Here is a 22486-nt window from a genome sequence, read left to right on the forward strand (position 1 = left end):
CCCTAAACACCTCAGAGAAAAACTTTCTGATCACATTGTCACTTTAGATGACATCACCACAGCTTCCAGTTCTACTGTGAGGAACCTTGGAGTTATTTTTGACCAGGAAATGTCATTTAATTCACACATAAAACTGATTTCCAGAACAGCCTTCTTCCACCTGCGGAACATTATAGAGAATTCAATTTAAAATCCTCCTCCTCACGTACAAAGCACTTAATGGTCAGGCCCCTTCATACCTGAAAGACCTAGTCTTAACTTATCACCTTAACAGATCAATTAGGTCCTAAAATACAGGCTTACTTGTGGTTCCCAGAGTCTGTAAGAGCAGAATGGGAGGCAGAGCCTTCAGTTACCAGGCTCCTCTCCTGTGGAACCAGCTTCCAATGACAGTTCGGGAGGCGGAGCCTCTCTCTGTATTTAAAGGAGACATTTTATTCCCTATTTCCCAAGTTAAAATAGTTCCCTGGTGTCCTAATGAACATGTCTGGGACATGCTTTGGTCAAAATACCATAAGGATGAAGCACCATAGCAGTTTAATAACCTTGCTAAACCCGGCCCTTTCAGAACGCTCGGTTTTGTGCATGGTCCCTTTATATGCAAAAGAGACATAGGCAAACACACACCCACTTCTTCCAGGGGGTTTCTGATTTGTCCTTGTTACTGCACTCACTCGCTCAGCTCATGTTCCCTCCGCTCCATTCCTCTCCCCCTCCCTCCACTAGTTCTCTGACAATATCAACATGGCATTGCGGAAAACAGCGAGAGTGCCACTGTTCTTGCAAGCCGAACAGTGCCGAACTGTAAATCAGTTAAAAACACTTAGGGACAGCACCGCTGATCGCCACTGCTGATGGCCACTGCCGATCACCACGGCCGGTCGCCACCGCTGATCGCCAGTGGCGAGCTGCATAAACTGCTTAATTAGGAAGTGTCGGAATGGTCAGTTATGAGCTCTATGTGACCTTTTCTTAAAATGTGTGTGTTTGTACGTCAGTGAAATACGGTCGCTGACTAAATACGGCGACCGCTGGCCGCAGTCTGATGCGAAGTGGTGTGAACACACGAACACGTTTGCTATAAAATCCTCTGAGGCTGGAAGTTTGTGTAAAACACTGTGCTCCACTGTGCAGCCACGAACAGCACACTTGTCCCTCCGCGTTGACATAATACCACTCTTCCTGCCTCACCTGCACTCTCGCATTTTATAGGGACAAGGTGGAGCTAAGGTGGAGCTCTCGAAGTAAACTTACTGGTGGGGTGATAACATTCGCGGTGAAATGCGCATGCTGCCGTCATAAGCGCAGGGAATTCAACATCGCATGTTTTATCGCCTATACTTACACTAAGGGGGACCAGTATTCTTTTTCCACACTTTGGCGACTGGTAGGGCCTCCAGAGTCCCAAATATAAGTATTAAAATGATTAAAAAGTTGATTTTGCATAATATGTCCCCTTTAAAGTTAGACCATTATGCTGCTATAGACCTAGACTGCTGGGGGAATTTCCTGTGGTGCACGCACACTCACTCTTTCACCCTCAGGGTATGAATATGACTTTTTATATGTCATTAACCTTGTTCTTTCTCTCCCCAGTTTGGGTCTTTCCTTCCTTTCCTCCCTCTTTTTCTCTCTCTCTCTCTGTGTCCTCGTCTTGCAGGTTGCAGGATCCAGATCCAGTTTTTGAGGCTATTACTACATATCATCACCATTATTATTGTGCTATAATTAAAAGTCGATATCAGTATATTTTTTATCAACAGTCTCTGCTGCTGCTTATATAAATGACATTGTAGTTCTATCAATATGTCATCACTGACTCAGAACTGTCCTTTATAAACGTGTAACTTGATACAATTGTTGAATATCTGCCCCTGGTCTCACTCTTCTGTCTCTACCTCATCTCCCTCTTGTCCTTTCTGTCCCCCACCTCTCCTCTGTCCCCCATTTTCCTTTCACCCCAACCGGTCGAGGCAGATGGCTTTACATCTCTGAGTCTGGTTCTGTCAGAGATTTCTTCCTGTTAAAAGGGAGTTCTTTCTCTCCACTGATGCCTAGTGCTTACTCATTGTGTGAAGTGTTGGGTTTCTCTGCTCTCCTTGATGTTGTCTATGAACAGTGCCTCGAGATTATGTATGTTATGATTTAATTTCAAATTTGATCAATAAGCTTGGTTGATTTTACATTATTTGACTCAATCTGGCACTCGACTTGGAAAGATTTTTAATCTGACTCCCTGTGTGATTGAGTTTGACTCCCCTGATTTACAGTCTCATTAACCTAATATGCATGTTTTTGGACCCCAGAAAGACCCTCGGTCGGACCAGGTCTCGAACCCAGACTTTCTGATAGCCACTACTCCGCTGTGTGGCCCCTCCTGTTTTAATTGTTTTTATTAATTACTGTACATTACACCATGAGTGAGTTATTATGGATTTTTATTTATTTATTTATTAGAGTGAAGACAAGTGCAAAAAATAAGGGAAAATGTGAATTACAATCTCAATATGCTTTGCATAGTATGGACTTTATAAGGTGGTAGTATCACAAGAATAGTAATTCTCCCTTCATAACACCTAATGAATATGGTCTGTTCTTACATAACAAAACACAAACCTGCAAGTGTTAATAGTGTCCAAATAACTGTTACTTAGAATGTGTTCCCCATACTAAAGTGACATCTTGATCACTACTAATTCACTAGTAGTTGAACACCAATACATGTTCCCTAATCTTAAGTTGCCTCCGTTTCCTATTCTTGTGATACTACCACCTTATAAAGTCCACACTAAGCAAAGCATATTGAGATCGTAACTTATATACAACAACTTCCTTACGTACTACTAATAAGCAATAATTCTGAGGTTATTGAGGGAAAACTCATAGTTAATGGCTTACTGGTTGTATAATAAGGCCGTGCAGAATAAGGCATTAATTTGCACTTAATCATGACTAATTAAGAGCCAATATGTTACTAATGTGCATGCTAATTAGACTCAGACAGGATCACATCCTTCTGCTTAGGTGATCACTTGTAACAGTTTATAATGATTTGACATTGAGAATGTGGGCTGGATCCAGCAGCTCAGAATGAGGCCAGAGAGGTGCCTGTCTTGTGGCAAACTGATCAAATCCAACAGAGAGGTGCAGTGTCCTCACCAGTCTCGTAACCAAACCTACGGCCTTGCTTACAATTACAATCCGAGCCATTTATTGGTGGAAAGAAGCACCTTTTTATGGAGATAACTCAGAATGGCTGTTGCCCCTCAAGATTACACTGCAGCCATTGCTGCCTGTCACGGCTGCGATCTACTGGACCAATTCTGAAACTTTTTTCAGTACTATTCACATACACACCCGCATTTACAAACAAAGAGCCCAGGTCGAACAAAATGCCAGAATTCCCCTGTAAGTCTTGATTATTTAGTGCTACTACACTTTAGTGTCACTGAAGGGAAACACATTTTCAACTTTACAGACACAGAAACCTTTAATAAATATGAACTAAAGAAAGACATTTACAGTTACTTGAAGCTTGTAATGTCACTTAACAGCTATTACTGCGATTGGGGTGACGGTGGCTCAGCGGTAGAGTAAACTGGAAGGTTGGAGGTTCAATTTCTGGATCTACTTGTCTCAACGGTGCTCGCACTATTGGAAAGCTAGCGTTTAATGTCATTTAATCTAATCTATTTTCTTGGTTCCAGTGTTGCTGAAGGGCTCAGGGAAATTGAATCAAAACATGTTTTCTGATCAGAGTAAGATTTCATTTAAAAATGCACGTGTGTTTGACAGATTAAACCATCTCAGCAGCAGGGGGGGTGGTTTGGGGCTTTGCCATTGTTGTGAATGAGGGCCAGCATGACGTCATGAAGCCAATGTCAACAATGCAGCTCCTGGAGGAGAAAAGGCGTTCCATCCTCTCACACACGCTGACACACACAGACTGATGCCTAAGATCCACGAGCAGCAGCTGCAGTTGTGGCAGTGGGAAAACTGCGCGCAGGAAAACATCATGTGGACTCCGTGTTCTTTTTTGTGAGGAACACAGACACGAGCGGGAAGAACAAGTAAGTGATGATGATGTTTTTCTTTTTTCTTTTTTTTTTTTACTACGCGTGGTTAAACGGGAGTAAAGGAGGGAACCTCCTGTCAGCGGTAGCAGCAGCAGCGGCGGCGGCGGCTTCACTGTCACATTCTCTGCCTGTGTTTGTTTGTGTTGTCGTCACTACACACGCTGGAGTTGTTTTAACTCTTCTTCACATTGTATTTATTTACTTTTTGAAGCTGAAAGGCCAACTCAGCCCCCATTCACTCACAGCCACTGTCGGGGGCGTGAGTGTTGTCGCAGAGGTTAGCAGTAATGCTGTTGGATGTGTTAGCTTGTTGTTACCCCTGAATGCATTTCCTTCTAAAAACAAACTAATAAGCGTTTCACTCGGTGCCAATGTTACCTCGTTGACGTACGTCCCTGAGCAACGTGTGTTTTTGAAGAATAGATATTAATGGTAAAGGACCGTAATCTCTGTATTTGCGCTGCTTTGTGCTGTTGTGACACACATTGAACGTGGAAGTTGTCGCTGAATCTCCGTCGTTTATCATCAAATAGCTACGTCCGTGCTCTGGAATGATTGATGCTAACATAGTTTTGTATGTAGGAATATGCAGGACGCACATGCCTTTCACTGTTGCCACAGTCAGTCAGTCAGTCAGGGTTCGCAGCTTACTGTCATGTCTGGGGGAAGGAAGCAGCGGGAGCTGCAGCAGGACAAAGGAGCCTGCCTCACACCCCCTTATCCCCGCCCCCCTCAGACGCCGCTCAACGGTGCTCTCACCAAACACCCACATCGGAATACAGCTCAATATACAGCACAGAGAATGCAGCATAGTGCATATACCATAGTATACACTACGCTGTGCATTCGCACACATACTCAGGTTTACATAGCTATTGTTCTCGGGACTCTGCGTTGACTTCGATTCTAGACATTCTATACAAAGCATTATTATCCCCATAACCAGTAATATCTAACCCTAACCTTAACCTAATCATAATTCAAATCTTAGCCCTAAACCCAGTTCCTCGGAAATGAGGAACCTTAGGACCAGGTTTTGGTCTTCATGTAGACTACTGGACACTGCTAACAAATATTAACAAATACAACACACACATTATCACATGACAACATCTTAATAGTTACTACTATATATTGGATTGGATTGGAAGTTAAAGTAATTTCATTCATTGCAACATTTTAGTGAACATTTCATTATAGAAAATGTACAAAATAAAATACATTGAAAAAAATAGAAGAATAAGAAATAGAGTGAATCAATACATTGCAGCTTTGCACACTTTATATTTACAAAGTGTTTTCCTTTACAATTTACTAATTGTACACACACAAGCATTTATAACATATATACAAAAGATAATAACACGATTAGAGAATGTTGAAAACTGTTGCTTCAGACTAATATGAAATTTAACATGACATGTAAACATGAAAGATAATATGTGCTTTGGGTTGTACGTTGTTTGTGTGTGCAAAATGCCATGTAGAGGTTGTTATCAACTGGTGTTGCTAACCATAGCTAGCCCCTGATACCTTTGCGTCCATTGTTTTTTCCGACTTCTCTCTGGAACATGGTGGTGATGTCACTCGCAGCTCCGAGTTCCGATGTAAATGGAAAGCAGCATTTACATTGGGTTTACATGCATGTTAAGTCCGATTTTAGTCGGACTAAGACAACAAAACATTAGCCCAACTAAAATCGAGCTAGTCTCAGTTGGATTAACATACCTGGATAATGCGATTCATACTCCTATTACTCCTGCATGTATACACATTTAATACAAAATGAACATATTTCACTGTAAACAAAGGAAAATAACAAAAATGTAAATCCATTGCAACAAAAATAGCAACAGAGTTTATGCTTCGTGTTTTCTTAGTGTTGTGGATGATTCATCATCACTTCTGTGACGGTCATGGAGCGACTACCCAGAGAAGCTCTCCAATCAGATAGTTCTACACACACTCCCACACACACGCTTTGACACGTTCACCATTCACGTTCACATAGAATGTTATTGGAGCTAATACTGGACTAGTGCTTAAGAAAATGCAACGTACATGTTATGAAAAAGAAACACACACGACTATATGTTTGCTTGTCTAGTCTGTCTTATGTTGTGTGTGAGCTCTGAGGCTCTGTGTAATGGTTGCCAATTGTCCTCTGCATTTTAGAGGCTAGCAGAATTTAGCAGTGTTTTGTAAATGTAGCTGACTTGAATTTTTCTGAATTTTGACTTTTGCATAATTTACCGAACTGTTCGATACGCCCTGTTCGGTTCAATACACAACGGCAAAAAATGGTATATCAATATGTCTCGGCCCATCACTTTATCAAAACTTTGTTCAGCCGCGCATGCTGTGCGATTTGATCCACTCAGGAGCAGAGACATGAGAGCAGTGCTGCACTGTTCAGGCTCATTGCTCATGTTTACTTCAGAGCTAATCCAAACGTCGCTGAATTTCCACGGAGCCAATCAGCCATTGTTTCTGCCTGAACAGTGCAGAAACAATAGTAGTAGTTGCGTAGTTATATATTATATAGATATCGTAACCGTACCATTACCGTAACCTAAAAACCGTTTTGCATACCGTACCGTGGGAAAACTGTACCCTAGTTGCTGATGTATTTCACTTTGGTAAAAGTAAAGTGTACATTTTGTGAGGCTTTTGTCCAGCTCGCTTCTTCCCCACACACTTTTCCACACGTCAGCTTTTGAACCATATTTTGCTGGTTGGATTTTATAATTTAGCGATAGCCCTCACTCAGCCATCTTTGATAAAGCTTTCGTTTACGCGTTTACATTTACGCTATGTGTTGTTTAACCAATTTAACTAGGGCTGCAACAACTAATCGATTAAATCGTTATTACACGTACAGTTGCTACCCCCTAATGTGGGGCAGTAAGCCAACCCAAGCCGTGGCAGTAAGCACCATTAAGCTGGATGCCGACCGCTGGAAAAAAAGAAGAAGAGAACCAATGACACGCCTTGTGTAGCTTACGTGATGTGATTCTGGAAGAAGCTTTTAAAAAGTGGTGGAGGCGGACTAAGCAGAGAACAACATTACAGAGAGAAAAATGTACGACCCAAGTCGTCAAAAGTATGGGAGCACTTTCCATTAACGCCTGCAAAGAACAGGTGCAAAAGGTGCAAAATGTGCACAGCTGATCTTGCATGGCACGGCAGCACAACATCACTGCATAAGCACCTGAAGAGGAAGCATGTTGGAGCCATGGGTGAAGGAGATTCACAGTAAATTTGTAGTAAGTTAATTTTATCCAATTAATAATCGATTATCAAAATAAACCTTAGATGCAGCCCTAAATTTAACAGTTAAGGGTTATTGAAAGTTTTACTTCATTTATTTTTCCAATTATGGATTTTTCATAATTGATTCATAATTGTATAAGAGAGAAGCATGATGCATCTGAAAATAGATCTCTTCCACCTTTAATTCTGACCTAGTCATAGAGAATGACTACCACTAACTCACACCACTAAATCCTGATAGCACCTAACAGGAATAAAAAAAAGAGGAACACATAGCTTTAAAGAGATGACTGATAATTCTTGTTAATTATTATATTGAGGAGTGTTATGTGTGCTAGTATAGGTGTCAGTGGGAAAGCAAGTCAAGGAGTGCTAGATGTGTTGGAGCTAAAAATAGAAATCCATCAGATAATATCGGCCCGATATTAGCCTATTAATGTAATATCTGTCCGTATCGGTATCAGTTTTTCTGCCGATAATGAAAACGCGATACAGTAATGCCTGGATTTCGCCAAAATGTCAAAGCAAATTCTTGCCATGTATTGTGACGAGCTTGAGTTGCAGTAAGCAATAATGAGTAGAGGAAATACAATTGAAGAAGACAACGACACCACCTTCAGTGAAAACACAGAGGGTCATTAACTGCAAAACACAAAAGTAATCCAGTAAAACAGTACAACAATGATTACTGCACCATGCCTGCATAAACATACCACATTTGGAACACATTTATTCTTAACAAACTCAAGACGTGCATGTAAGCTCCGCCCACCTACCCTCCCAACATGCTACAATATGGGCCTTTTACGTTTACCAGTGCGCAAATGATGACCTCATCAAACCGCAGCGTGAGGCAAAACCGTGGCTAGCCGTGGCGAACAAGCATGCTCACTCGGTGCCAGTCTAAATGACTGCAACGCGTTGGTTATGTGAGGAGGAACCAAGACGTCTTCATTTAATACCTCCAATCACACACCTGAGGAATAATCACTCGGAGGTACACGCAGCATTTGTGCAGCAAAGTAATGGAAAAAAGCAACAAGCAACTTGCTGGCCACTGACTGGCCAGAGTGCCGTCACAGGAAGTGACATCCGACACAAAGCTGAACAATGCTGAACTGTAGATCAGTTAAAACTACTACCATCCTAAAAACTTGGGTTTATCTCCAACAATTACCAGGGAAATGTCTAAAATCTCAATATTTAACAGAGGAGTCTGGTGTATTTACCGTGCCGTGACTTCGTTTTACACTTCCTGCATGACCGGAGCACAGACTCCGTCTGCCACATTCACTCGACTGAAAAACAGCGGCAGAGTTTTTGATGCGGCTTGCTGGTCGCGATCGCTGCTTTTAGCAGTGCTATCGCTAAATACCAGACTCATTTGTTAAATATTGAGATTTTAGACATTTTCCTTGGTAATTGTTAACCCAAGTTTTTAGGATTGTTAAGTCTTTTTAACTGATCTATAGTTCGGCATTGTTCGACTTGATTCTTGTGTTGGACGTCTTGCTCATGCCTCTTCCTGTGATGGCACTCTGGCCAATCAATGATCGGCAGTCTGACGAAGTCATGCATAGTATCAGCTCAGCTTGCTTGGAACCTCGCCAGAACACGTACTAAAAAAGTACCAGGTACTATCGCTAATGGGAACGCAAAATAACCGTGCTGTGTCAAAGAGAGGCTTGCCGTGCTAGTGGGAAAGGGGCTATAGTCCCACCTCTCGCTTACGCTAATCTTGGTCATATTCGTCATCTTCGTTTTCTTGTGTTTGGAGATTGTTTGGTTTGTTGGCTCTGAAAAACACAAAGAAGCGTCCATGAAATGTGTAGAGATTAGAGTTTATTTATTTAAAATAGGGGCAATACATATTAATGGACATATACATGTAAATATGCAAGATTATAGCCTACGGCTAATTTCCATCTTTAGTCCCTTCGGCAGGTTGATGTTTACATAGGATTAATAAGACAACATTGACAAGTAGAACAATTAGTCTTAAAAGGTAAAAGTAATAAAAGGTACCCCAACAGTTAGCTAATATTAAACAAATATACACGTTTAGGCATGATTGTGGCAGCAGTATTGTTCTTCCAATAGCAAATTCTATCCAAATTAACCATAGACTGTATGAAATTAACACGGCAAAAATTCGAGCAGAATTTGAGTCAAACCAGAACGTATCGACTGATTAATAGACCAGTCGACCGGGAATTTACAGTCCTAAACAACTCACTGCTCTCTTTCTACCCTCAGCAGTGTTGGCAATTCTGGTTTATCTGGTGTATAATCTTGCTACAGATCTGGCAGATGGACTGGTTAACTGTCCAGGGTGTACCCCGCCTATCGCCCTATGTAGCTGAGATTGGCACAGCACCCCCTGCGACCCTCTGGTGGAGGATAAAGCGGTAGATGATGGATGGATGGATGGATGGATGTTAGTTCTACCCCCTGCAGGAAATATTTGATAGCACGAGTTCTGATCCATAGCTGGTGTTTTCCTGCAGTGTCAGACTGTGAAGTTATATAGGAGGGTGCAGCTTAAATCATGGCCCTACTAAAACACTCAGTTATAGGAACTTCTCAATAACAGTTAATGAAAGGATCACATAAAATCATGGTTTTATAATATATAATTTTTCTAATTACAATACAACCTAAATGTGATAAAAACATACATATATCTAGACGAGGTGAAATCAAAGAGTAAGGACACATCTAGTGAAAATCCTTTAATTTAGGAGAGACAGCTGTGATAAAGAGTCTTTGATAGAGAGTCTTTGGCGCTTGAGGGAAAGATATTGAGATTGAAAGCAAAATTCTCACTTTGTTCAACTGCAAACTTCAGTTTGTGTCCCTTTATAAACCACCAAGTCTGTGACTCACAAAATGATATGTGATTTTAAAATCACATCACATCACATCACATCACAGCACACAGGATTTGTTGATCCACTGCTGCCCCCATTAGGATTTTAAAATGTTATTTTGTCACTTTGTCAAATGTACATTATACAAACTTACCAAAGGGGGCAGCCAGGTAGACCAGTAACTCGTGTCCCTCAGCACAATCAGGACTGTATGTATATATATTTATATTCCAAGTGTAGTTTTTTCCCCTGTGAAATTAAACTATGGATAAATATATACAGCACCCTTACTGGCTAGCTAGCTGAGCACTTGGGTCTGAGTAAGCCATTAAAGCTGTTTGTGGGCTGATGTAATAGTTCCAGTGGAGCTGCAAAGGCTGCTTGATGCTGTGGAGATTCCAGCCGTCGAGACAGATTAACATGCTCACTTTTACCTCCTGTCTGCTGCTGAGGAAAGACATGGCTGTTACTTTGATGTGATGCAATTAGGGTTCCTCGGTAATGAACGATTACAGCGATAAGGGTGATAAACCAGACCTCTGTCATGCCTTGCATGTGAAACCTGAAACCTGAAAAAGAGATAGTTCAGGTTATTTGAAGAATGGTTAAGTAATGGTGAAGAAAGGTACTGACTGCACTGAGAACTAAATTAAGACATGGAGGCTTGCTCTCCTTGAAAACTTGGTTGCCAGCAGGGACATTGGTAAAACTGATTTTATCCATAAGGGCAAACCTAATAAAATCGTTGCCACTGAAGTCAGTGATGTTTTTGTTTTTTTTCAGAGGCCGTTTCATATGCAACCCTCCAATTTCTCCGGCCTTTGAACTGGCACTAGAGTACACTGGATGTGGCCCCCATGGCTGGGGTCAATTTAGATGTCCAATTATTAATCAATACAATACAATGAGTACTTCGCTTGGAGGTTACAAGCTCAGTTCTCTTTCATTATAGGTCATGAGCTGTCCTTATCTAGAGCTGCAACTAACAATTATTTTTAATATATTTAATATATTTTTAATTAATCTACAGATTATTTTCTCATTAATTGATTAGTTGTTTGGTCCATAAATTGTTGGTAAATGTTGATAAAGATTGATCTGTGTTTTCCAAGTCTTGGAAACAAACACACATTGATCAATCGTAATGATATCTTTGTTATATGGAGCAAAGAAACTAGAAAATATTCACATTTAAGAACCTGAAAAATCTAAGAATTTTCGTTATCGGTCAAAATAGAATATCAAAATATACAATTAATTTAGTTCTTGATGAATCAATTAATTGTTGCATCCCTAGCTTGATCTCTTCGTTAGATATACTTTTATGACTGGAAATTAAAGTTTGCGTTGCAGGAGAGTGAGTGGTTTACAAACTTCAGTTTCAGTCAGAAGAAGCTGTCTAACTGTGAGGCGAAGGGGCAAACACCTTTAAAAGAATAATCTGAACAATCCCTCTAAATTATACATTTGTGTAATATAATTTATTTATTTATTAAGTATTGTAGAGTATTAGATATATGTGTGGCTCAGGAGTTAAAGTAGGCCAGCCCCTAATCAGATCAGTTGCCACCTCCAGTCCTTATGTACTTGGGAAAGATACTGAGCTCCAGACCACCTTCAATAATGACCATGGATGTGTTAAAATGGGTCATTGGGACTTGTAGTGGTTTAAGCAACTAAATGCAGTCATTGTATTCTTTTTTGTTTAGATCCTTTTGCTTCATCTCTGTTTGATAGGTGTGTGGGGACTTTAAATTTATCAGCCATTCTTTCCTGAGTATGACTCATACAGCAAAAACCTAACTTCACTCTACCTGAAACCCAACAAGCCTGATTCAGTTTACTCTTTCCGGGCCTGGTAGCCTTAAGCAAAGGCTGATGTCAGCTCAATCTCTCAGCTGAAAGGAGGGAACGGAAGTGTCAAGAAACACAGGTGACCACAGAGGAGCTCCCTGGGGAGGGGAGGTCCTTCTCTGCTGCTGCATCCATAGCCTTCATGCAGGTGAAATAAAATCCAGTGTAGTGGGACTGACTTCTCATATTTTCATGGATTAATAACAGCAGTGTCGTCACTACAGTGTTCCGTGTGACAACAGGGAGCAACGTCAGGAGAGTGATATCCTGCAGAGTGAACATGAGAAAATATTAGGGACAGTGATGAGATCAACATCTGAGTCACTGAAGCTTCTATAGTGGGACTCCATGTTGTGATTTAATTCCTATAGCATGAAGCTCCTAGTGGTTTTCCTGCCAGTGTTTGAAATTGTGAGCATTAGTCTGTCCTCTATGGAAACTAAGGGTGTTCTGCCCACGTGTATTTTCATTTTCACGCCTACAATGTTGCCTCGTGAAGGAGATGAAATAATCCTGTGCTCAACATCCACGGGTTTATGACTCATTTGGTGTCTGAGAGCTTGTGTAACCTCTCACAAATGATTTGCTCATTGCACAGTTTTTGGCGGTGCACCAGATATAAAAATTTGACTGATTATATACTGTATATTCACACTGGTCCAGGAGGAAAATTACTTTTTGATATTTGATAAATACTGTAAAATCCAGCAGTCTTCAGTGGAGTGAAACACGTGCCAAACAAGAGTGAAAGCCCTGTGATTTACATTTACACCTTATCCACAAGGGAAAAGTACTTTCCCTATACAGTTTTATCTTTTTTATTCTTAAAAAGATTTCTGTGAACATGTCATCACTTCAAGAATTGTCTTTATACACAAAACCCCCCACAATGGCTCTAATAGCACTTTCCTATTGTACAGTCCTAGCAGGGCTTGGCTCTACTCGACTCGTTTTATACATGACACAAACACACAAACTAGTGACGAGCAAAGCAGTTCTTCTCAGTGTATTGAAACATTATTATGATTAAAATGATAAGTTCAGTACTTCCTGCAGCGCTAGTCTCCCCTATATATGCCAGGCCTGTATGTGGTGCTGTAACACAGCCACAGAAATACACCAAAAACTGAAAAGAAGACTTGGAGCATGTGCACAAGTAGCAAATACAAGAGCAAGAGAGAGAAAGGGCTATGACATCATGATTTTCCCTTAAGTTGAATTTGTTTGTGAACTTGAAAAACAAAGGGTGCCATTTTGAGATATTTTTTTTTACCAGTTTTTCAAAACGAGTGTTTTAGATCTCCCAAAATGCTAGTTCAGTGTACAAAACATTTGTGGTTTCTCCATAACTGGTTCTTATGTGTACAGACCCTTTGACAAGTATGTTTTTTGTTTGTTGTTTTTTACTGCAAAACAAAATGCAATTGTGTGCATGTGCACTTGTTGGCCAACAGGAAAAAAGACTCTAAAAGCTGACATGTTTTCACTTGAGTCTTTTTCAGCCACCAATGTAGCGCTGGTACAGAATTGGTGGAGGCTGGAGAACACAGAGGGGTTATGGGTTTTATTTTGAAGGGTAACTAACATTATACAAACGGAGTGAGCAAATGGTAAAAGAGCTAGGAGATGCATCCGGGGAACCCTGTAACTCTCACTTCCGCATACTTGCATGTAATCCCTCAACCAAGAGCCTGCTGTGGCTGTGGCTGTTGCTGTTGCCACCTTGTGGTAATAGTTATTACAGATTTCCACGAGAATGTCATCACAATATAATTTTACTGGTGGGCTGTGAAGGTACTGCAGGCTGGATATGAGAGGTCATAAATCACACATTATGCCCCATCCCCTAACATTATATTTTTCTATTTTTTAATGGCATTCACATTCATAGTGGAAGGCAATGCAGGAATTTCATTGTACAGGGAACTTGTTTATTTTATGTGCATGTAACAAATGCTCTGAATCATGAATCTTAAGTCATAAACAAACAAATATAACAGAGATTTTAGTTTTCAGTTTTGTAATAAGGCTTCAATTTGCAATACAATATTCATGATTTTTTAAAGAAGCTGCATATTATTACCTGCATGTACATTGATATTTTGGGAAATGCATGGATCACTCTTGGTTTTGCAAAATAACCCAGTAGCGTTGCTTTTTTCTTGGGGTGGGGTGGAGGGGACTTAAATGCAATTAAATGTCTTAGTGCATTTAAGGAGGGAAAGTGCTCCTCTCAGGTTTATAAATGGTGTCCTGATGGACGTAGATTAGAGTGCTCTGCATTAGTGTTGAATGAACCACATACAGGATCTGTGTGTGTGTGTGTGTGAGAGAGAGAGAGAGAGAGAGAGTGTATGAGCATGTGCAAGTGTGTGCTCTTACAGGATTAAAGGTGATATTATTGATGGAAAGGTCAAAGGCATGAGATACAAAGTACCTGGGTCAGCTAGTCAAGATCTATAGATTGTAACTAAATCACTGGATGAACACACACACACACACACACACACACACACACGCGCGCGCATGCACACTTGTCTAGAATGTCAATATTGTCATTCAATATTGTTATATATCACAATATAAATGAAATCAATATTTCTGGAAAGGCTGGGCAATATGCCTTACAAATATAGCAATATTTTTGTTAGGGTATATCCTGATATATATATATATATATATATATATATATATGTGGATATAAAGCTGCACACAGATTGTTTCTCTGGAAAAGTTTTCTTTTGAGATGTTTTAGGAGAGTGACACTGTGCTGTAAATACACTCTAAAATAAAATAGCTGCTGTTTATGTTTTGTATTATATGATCTTAAAAAGACCATATCTTGTCTCATGCCACAATATAGATATATCTATATATTGCCCAGCCCAATACAGTGGGAGTTTCCACCTGACAATGGCAACAAACACTGTTGGAAGTGACTTCAGAGGTCATTTATCAGGATCTCAATAACCACCGTGCAAGTGAGAGCTTCCCCAGAGCTGCTCTCTTAACAAAAGCTCATTGTTAAAAAGGAGATGCTGATGTCATGGCGATGTATTTCTGGAACTCAGGAAGTCTGTATTGTAGTTTGAGACTGAGTACTATCTGTAGCCGTGGATGTTTTCACGAAATTTCTTCCTCTGGCAAATTTGCTTTGCCATGAGTTGACATGAGAGATGACCAACATGTGACAATTTGTATTATTGGCAAATTATGTAGAAATGAGAGGAGACACAGAAATTATGAAGCAGGCTCACTTGTAAACTTACAAACAAGAGTGCACAAACCAAGGAACCCTTTTCCATCCTTTTCCAACAAAATATATAATTTAAGACTGAGTTATCTGATTTTAAATTTGTTTTATTAACAGATAACAAGAAACATTTACAGAATGAGGCAAAACATTTCACAGCAATTTTGTGTTACTACATCCATCAGCAACTAAAATGTGTTATTGTGTGACTTCAGTGAAATACTTTGTTGGATAGGGACATGAATTTACCAAATGAAGCAGCAATAGAACTGATTTTCTTTCTATGAACTTTGGTGTGGGAGAGTGAGCAGTTTACAAACCTATTTTTTAAGATATTGCTGACTTAAATTAGACAAAGATTTTATTAGGTAAGCCTTTTATCAATTGACAATAAAATCTGTTTGACCTTGTATTCCTGCTGGCAACAATGTTTTCACTGAGATCAGTCATCTCAGTTGGCTCTTGGCCTGATGGGCCAGCAGGGGGCGTACAGAGGTCACCACTTGAAAATTCCTGAACTCAAATCTCTGAAAGTTAGAAGTGATAAATGATGTATTTAAACTTAAGAAGATAGTTGTGTTGGAGAGAAGATAAACTTTGGTGAACAGGCGTGTTGTACAGAAGTGGGCTGTACTCAGAATACCCCACAGACACTGTCAGATGAAAATTAGACATAATTAGGACAGGAAAGATGTCAGGAGAGGGTGGAGGAAAGTAGGGCATCAAGATGTACTGAAATACTGTACACACTGACTGTACACACATGCGTGTGCACACACACACACAGGCCGTAGACATAGACTGAAAACTGGTGAATCATGAGTGTTTGTAAAGGAATATTTGTGTGATTAGGAGCAACTCTCGGTGAGGAGGCCTGTCTGGCCTCGGGCTCTGCTGCTCCTGTGATGAATAATTCACTCCTCTATGTTTCGATTCTGCCTGCTGGAATACACTGTGTCTACATAAGTGTGTGTACCTGTATTTGTTATCTTTTTAGGACCTTTTTCTGTCATAAAAGCTGACCTTATCAGGACCAGTAGTCCTCACCATCGTCAAGTGTCCACAGTGTTCTGTGTGAGAATGTGAGTGTGTCGTCTCTGGCTGTCTCGTTGGCTCGAGTGGCCGTAGACATGCTGGTTTCATTGATGTCTCTGCCAGGTTGAATGAAGGCTAACGAAGAGAAAGTGCTCACAGCCAGAGTGGTCAGAGCTAAGCTGCATTATGGGAAAGTGCTGGCTCTGCCACTTCGGCTGTAGGAGCATCCTGCTGCTCTGCTCCGCTCATCTGGTGTCTTGATTATCAGGTGCACTTTTGAGATGTGTTTTTATTATCGCTGTGCTGTCAAATTAACAAATTTATCACAATCAGTCGCATTTTTTGTTCTTAAACACTTAAATTTGGGGTGGTGGTGGTGGAATTATGGATATTAGTTAGCTGTAAGCTGTCAGCTCAGCATGCTGAAATCTCCCCTCCGCACACACGTATGAAAGCACAGGCCAGACAAGATGATGAAACCACAGGCAATGTCTTGTTTACCAGAGCTCGGAGCTCCTCGACTGTCTGTGAACAGTTTAACCACAATGGAGAAAAAGAAAAAAACGCATCATAGCTTTATATGCCAGAATATGGTTATTCAAAACCAAACATTGGGATCTATGAAAAATGTAGGATAATTGATGTATTTTCCCAAAAGCAGTTCCAATATATCAATGGCCCATAATGGCTGAAAACTTTATTTTCTTTGTTAAATGTTTGTACATTTGTACAAAAAAGTATACTATTAGCTGGTCTAACAGTGGAAACATCTGGCTCCTCTATGTCCACTTCCAAAAGCTTAGTGGCCTCACATATATATCATGATGTAGTTGGTATGGAACTTTCAGTGTCTAGAATGCTTGATGCTAAAGAAAGCACTATCTCATCCGGGTCGAGAGCCTTAAAGTGGAACTTTGCAACTCTGGTCGCTTTTTGGCATTGATCTCTACAGAGCTCCCCCTACAGTTTTGGAGTACATATTTTTACGACACCTTTACATCCATCAATTCATTGTCTTACCACTTTTCACTTACTGTTGTAAAAAATCACCGCTGACACTCCCTCTCCCATTTATTTCCTATCAATATTCAAGAGTGTGGTATTTCAGTTTAAAAACAGGATTTATTGATTTCACGTTCAGATTTTGTGACGCTTTCGTTCAACCACTTTCTCTCAAACATGCTCGTGTTCAAATTTGTTTTGCTTGAGCTCAAACCAATTGCAGCGCTCCTCTTCCCACCCGCTTCTCTGAACACCAGCACATCTGCTCTCAGATTTCTCCTCTCCTTGTGGATGGTTTTTCTGATTATTTTTTGCAAAAACTCTGTCAAAATTCTCCAATCAATAGAATGCTAGGTCTTGTGTCCAATGAAATGATCCCTGCCTCGCTACAGGTGTGTTAGGTGTGTCTTATATGCATGTCCCACGCAAGCTGTTACCCTTTATCAACACCAATCCACTCTCCAGCCCTCTACGGCTTTATTTTAAGTACTTCCCTTGATCAGTTAACAGTTTTGGAATAAAATGACAATTATTATATACCAGTGTCTGTACTTTGTTACTATTATAGCTATACAGTAATGATTGCAGCATAGCACCAACCGGCAGCGCTGTTGTTTACCTTTGATCACATGCATGTGCAAACACGTTAGCTCTACACTACACTTTTTTCCCCCTGATTTAAGTATTTGTTTATTTATTTTAAACATAGATAAAAATATGAAAGATATAAAAATGTATATATATATATATATATATATTTAGTTTTTCAATATATGCCACAAAATCACCCCATAAATTGATACACAAATGCTGAGAGAACAGCGATGTTTTAACACGTTTTGCGTTATGAATTCCACCAGATCCCAGAATTTCACCGCATGTGACTTAAAAACAAATCATCGGTGTCAAATCGATTCACTAAATTATTTACAATTGTTATTGCCCTTTTTTTGCAGTGTGCATATTGGTCTCAGAGTTTGTAAGTGTTTAAATATGGAAGTAGAGAACATTATGTGTCATTAATGTTTTGTGATCCATGTGTCGGACTTTTCCCAGAACTCCAATACTCTTTGCCAACTATATGTTATATGCGTGTACATATGTTATATGTGATTTCCGGCAGACTTTTGTGTTTCAGGCTAATTTCCAAATAGCATAATCTCATCACCAAATCAAAAAAACTATAGAATCTAAATATATGTCATAACAGCATCCTAACGATGTTTTTAAGTATTTTACTTTTTTACAATAGTAGTGGTTAGCACTCTCGCCTTGCAGCGAGAAGACCCGGGTTCGAGCCCCGGTTGGAACAAGGGCCTTTCTGCATGGAGTTTGCATGTTCTCCCCGTGTGTGCGTGGGTTCTCTCCGGGTACTCCGGCTTCCTCCCACAGTCCAAAAACATGCAATGTGGGGATAGGTAGATTGGACACTCCAAATTGACCATAGGAGTGAGTGTGAGAGTGAATGGTTGTTTGTCTCTATCTGTGTGTGGCCCTGCGATGGACTGGCGAACTGTCCAGGGTGTACCCCGCCCATCGCCCGATGTAGCTGAGATTGGCACAGCCCCCCCGCGACCCTCTGGCAGAGGATAAAGCGGTAGATGATGACTGACTGACTTTTTTACAATAAAAGATTACAAATTTTACTATTTTGCAAGTGAACAGTGAGACCAAAGGACTTCCCTATGTAAAAACAAGCCCTAGAATAAAATAAAAATATAATTGAGCATTTAGGCTAAAGAACATAAAATAGTTTGTGCAATTTTGCCAACTTGTGCCAAATTCAATGTTTTGCTTAACTCAAAAAAGCAAGGTGAGGTAATCGGTAACTGCTTCAACCACTTTTCATCGCTTGTCGCTAGTCTTTATCTTTATAAATCCCTGTGTTAAGGTGGTTTGTTTGGGTCTTAAGTTACTTGTTGTCTCTGCGGGCTGTGGCGTTCAGGACGCCGTCTCTTTAGGTGGTTGGTGGTAGTCGTGTTGCCATCTGATGTGCAAATCTTGTCTGTGGAAACTTTGCAAATAACTGTTGTTTGTGTGTTGTCATTTGGGGAAAAGGCAAACCAGTACCATATAACTCCTGGTGGAATTTTTTAGGGACCAACTCCTTCATTTTCTTTTCATTGTCAGCCATGGCTTCACCTGCTACACTCTGAATCAAACAGGGTGGGGAATGAGAAATCCATGGCACTGCCCATAGTTCGCTATAATTGCTTGGTCACTATTTAATAGTGTGATTTGGCTGAGGAAAAAAATAACTGATGCATCCTTGCAAGTGCATAGAACAGCAATGCATAGATTGTACCTTATATAGACCATATTACCATCTCTCTGCTTTGGCAGATAAACATGTTCTAGTCCTTGATGGTCTAATATCATCATATCGCCCACCCCTATTTTAAAATAACTCTCAGTAAATTGAATTTATATTATACAAATTCTATTTTGTTTTGTAAACTCAGACAATATACATGTTTCCATTTTGAATGCTGTGCCTGGCAGAAAGCTTTGTTTTTAATGGCAGTGTGAGTGTTTGTGCATATTTGAATGACCCTTGTGTAAAGCAGGCTTTTTTTTCAGTGAGAGAACAATATTGGTCATAGTAAATCTGACATCAGATTAATAGATACAAAGAGCAGTAATATTGAATCAATTTCCAGTCTTTTTTCCTAGCAAAATCTGCAAGCGTCATAAGGCAAAGAGGAGAGAAAGTCTGAAGTTTTCCCGAGGGAAAGCATGAGATGATGATTGGCCTGTGGGCGACAGGGAGAAAAGCCACAACACAAGCCCCCAGTTTGGGGCGCTGCCAATTTGAAAGGCATGACTCAGCATAAAGCAGCCCCATCTCCACCTGCTGACACACACACACACACACACACACACACACACACACACACACACACACACACACACACACACACACAGTTCATGGCTGATGAGACAGACAGACTGCATGCTCAGCTGTCTGTGTTGGGGCTTTATGTACTGCGGCCTTGAAATGAAGCACAATGAAAATCCTCTGGGTGAAGCTGATTGAAGTCAGTGTGGAGGCCTACGTTATATCTACTATTGATCATCTACACTGCATAAACTCATTTTCAAGAAAGAAAAATTAAGCTTTGTTACAGGGAAGATCATTATTATTATTATTATTATTATTATTATTATTATCATTATAATAATTGTTATTATTATTATTGGTATTGCCATTGCCTAAAAAGTAACATAATCTTGGCAAGCAAGTTTTGCTTTAAGCTTATCAATTTCAGAAGATTTGGCTTGGTTCTCCTAGGGCTGTTTTTGCAGTGTTTCCACTACTTATTTTCATCTGTAATATTTACATTGCAAAAACAGCCAAACTAGAATCAAGACAAATATGATTAAATTGGTTAGAATATTCTTGCTTTCAGTAAACATGATCTGCCAATGGTGTAAGAACCTTTTGCTTGGCTAGAATACTAGAATACGGTCAAAATTGAAGAAATGTTTACTTAAAATGAGTCTTCCTTTGCTTTATGAAGCTGACTTTTAGAATGTATACCATATAATTTCTTGTATTTACACACACACAAATCTGTGACAGTGAATTGTACTTCTCTATTTAACACGTAAACACACAAACCAGGAGCAGGAACAGGGATTTCATGCAAACCATTGTTTTAACTTGTTAGTGGTAATTAAAGCATTAAGTAGTCTCATCTAACTCACTCACTGGGAAATGCTGCATTTGTCCAATCTCAACAGACATTGAACGTTAACGTGAACTCTTAACCACATTTACAAAGTGACATTATTTTCAAGTATTTGAAGCAGACCACAGCAGACCAGTTCAGTGTGTTGTTGGCATCTTTTTATGGATTCTGTAGTAAATTGAGGTCACTCTGGTGTGTGTTTTATGGCTAGGATGTTTACCCTGTGAGGGAACCATGATTTTTATTTTCTAGCACTAACACAGTCTTTTCTTTGTGCCTAAATTTCATCCAAAAGCACCAAACTAATACAAAAAAAACAGTTGATGTGTCCATCTGAAGTCATATAATAATTTTCATTCAGAAACATGAGCTCACAAATATCTATGCTTTGTAGAAACATACAATTACAACATGTGATACCAGAGACAGTTGGAAATTGGAATATTGTGTAATGTGACATTTCAAGACAGCCACCACCTGACATTGTTTCTTTCTGTCTTATTTTCTGTGCAGAGGCCTAGAGGAAGTGATGTCAGCAGGTGAGGACCAGGACGGTGAGGCGACGTCGCCCATGTATGTGTACGAATCGAAGGTCCACTGTGCCAACGTGCTGTTAAGCCTGGAGGAGCAGCGGCAGCAGGGCATCCTCTGCGATGTGACTGTGCTTGTGGAGGGCAGGGAGGTGCGCGCACACAGAGCTGTCCTTGCTGCCAGTAGCCGCTACTTCCTGCAAGCCTTTGTAGGGCACGGCACATCGCCAGGCGAGGCAGAGCCCATCATTGACCTGCCAGACAAGGTAAAGAATTAAAACAGGCAACAAAAAAATTCTGTTGCCTGTGGTTGTAAAATATACATCTTACTAGGGCTGTGATGATTAATCCACTCATTGATTATTAATCAGTTACTAAACTATTTCTTCTCATGGGAGAAAAAATAGTTTGCACTATTTGCTATGTGTATTGCACCCGGGGTCTTCATGGAACAGCATTTCTATTGGAGCAGAATGACAATAACGCTAGCTTAACTTAACTTAACTTAACTTAACTTAACTTAAAACTATTCAAATGGAAATAGCAGGTCAGTTCCACATCAATGTAATATCACAGAGTGAGAGTTTTATTATTTTCTGCCGTCGCTCTGTGTGGATGGTTGAATGAATAAATAAAATAAAATAATGAGCTAATAAGAATAGGCAATACACTGTAATACCATCTGTTACTTGGGACACCAAGTGTGACACCTCACACGCTGACAACAATGAATCATAATTAGTTGTGGTTTTATCTGCGGCTGCTGGTAATGGACACACTTTCACACTTTCAGCCACATCGCGTTTCCTTGTTCCTCGGAGGACAAAAAGTTTGTATAGTCCACATTCCCATCTGTGATCACCATGGGGCCTGCGATCAATTTCTTGCTGCCCATGAAAAT

The 22486-nt window shown here is 40.1% G+C and overlaps 1 protein-coding gene across 1 annotated transcript in view; it reads left to right on the forward strand.

The window, feature by feature from the left end:
* Positions 1-3925: 3925 nt before the first annotated feature.
* The window catches only part of LOC131444694 (transcription regulator protein BACH2-like), a 37377-nt gene continuing 18816 nt past the window's right edge, over positions 3926-22486 (forward strand). The window contains exons 1-2 of the mRNA XM_058615270.1: positions 3926-4070; positions 21569-21851. Of these exons, the coding sequence (XP_058471253.1) occupies positions 21585-21851 (267 nt within the window). The 5' untranslated portion in view covers positions 3926-4070; positions 21569-21584. The remainder of the gene's footprint in view (positions 4071-21568; positions 21852-22486) is intronic.

This window comes from Solea solea, chromosome 18 (assembly GCF_958295425.1).
Source record: "Solea solea chromosome 18, fSolSol10.1, whole genome shotgun sequence".
In the NCBI taxonomy this organism is placed as follows: Eukaryota; Metazoa; Chordata; class Actinopteri; order Pleuronectiformes; family Soleidae; genus Solea; species Solea solea.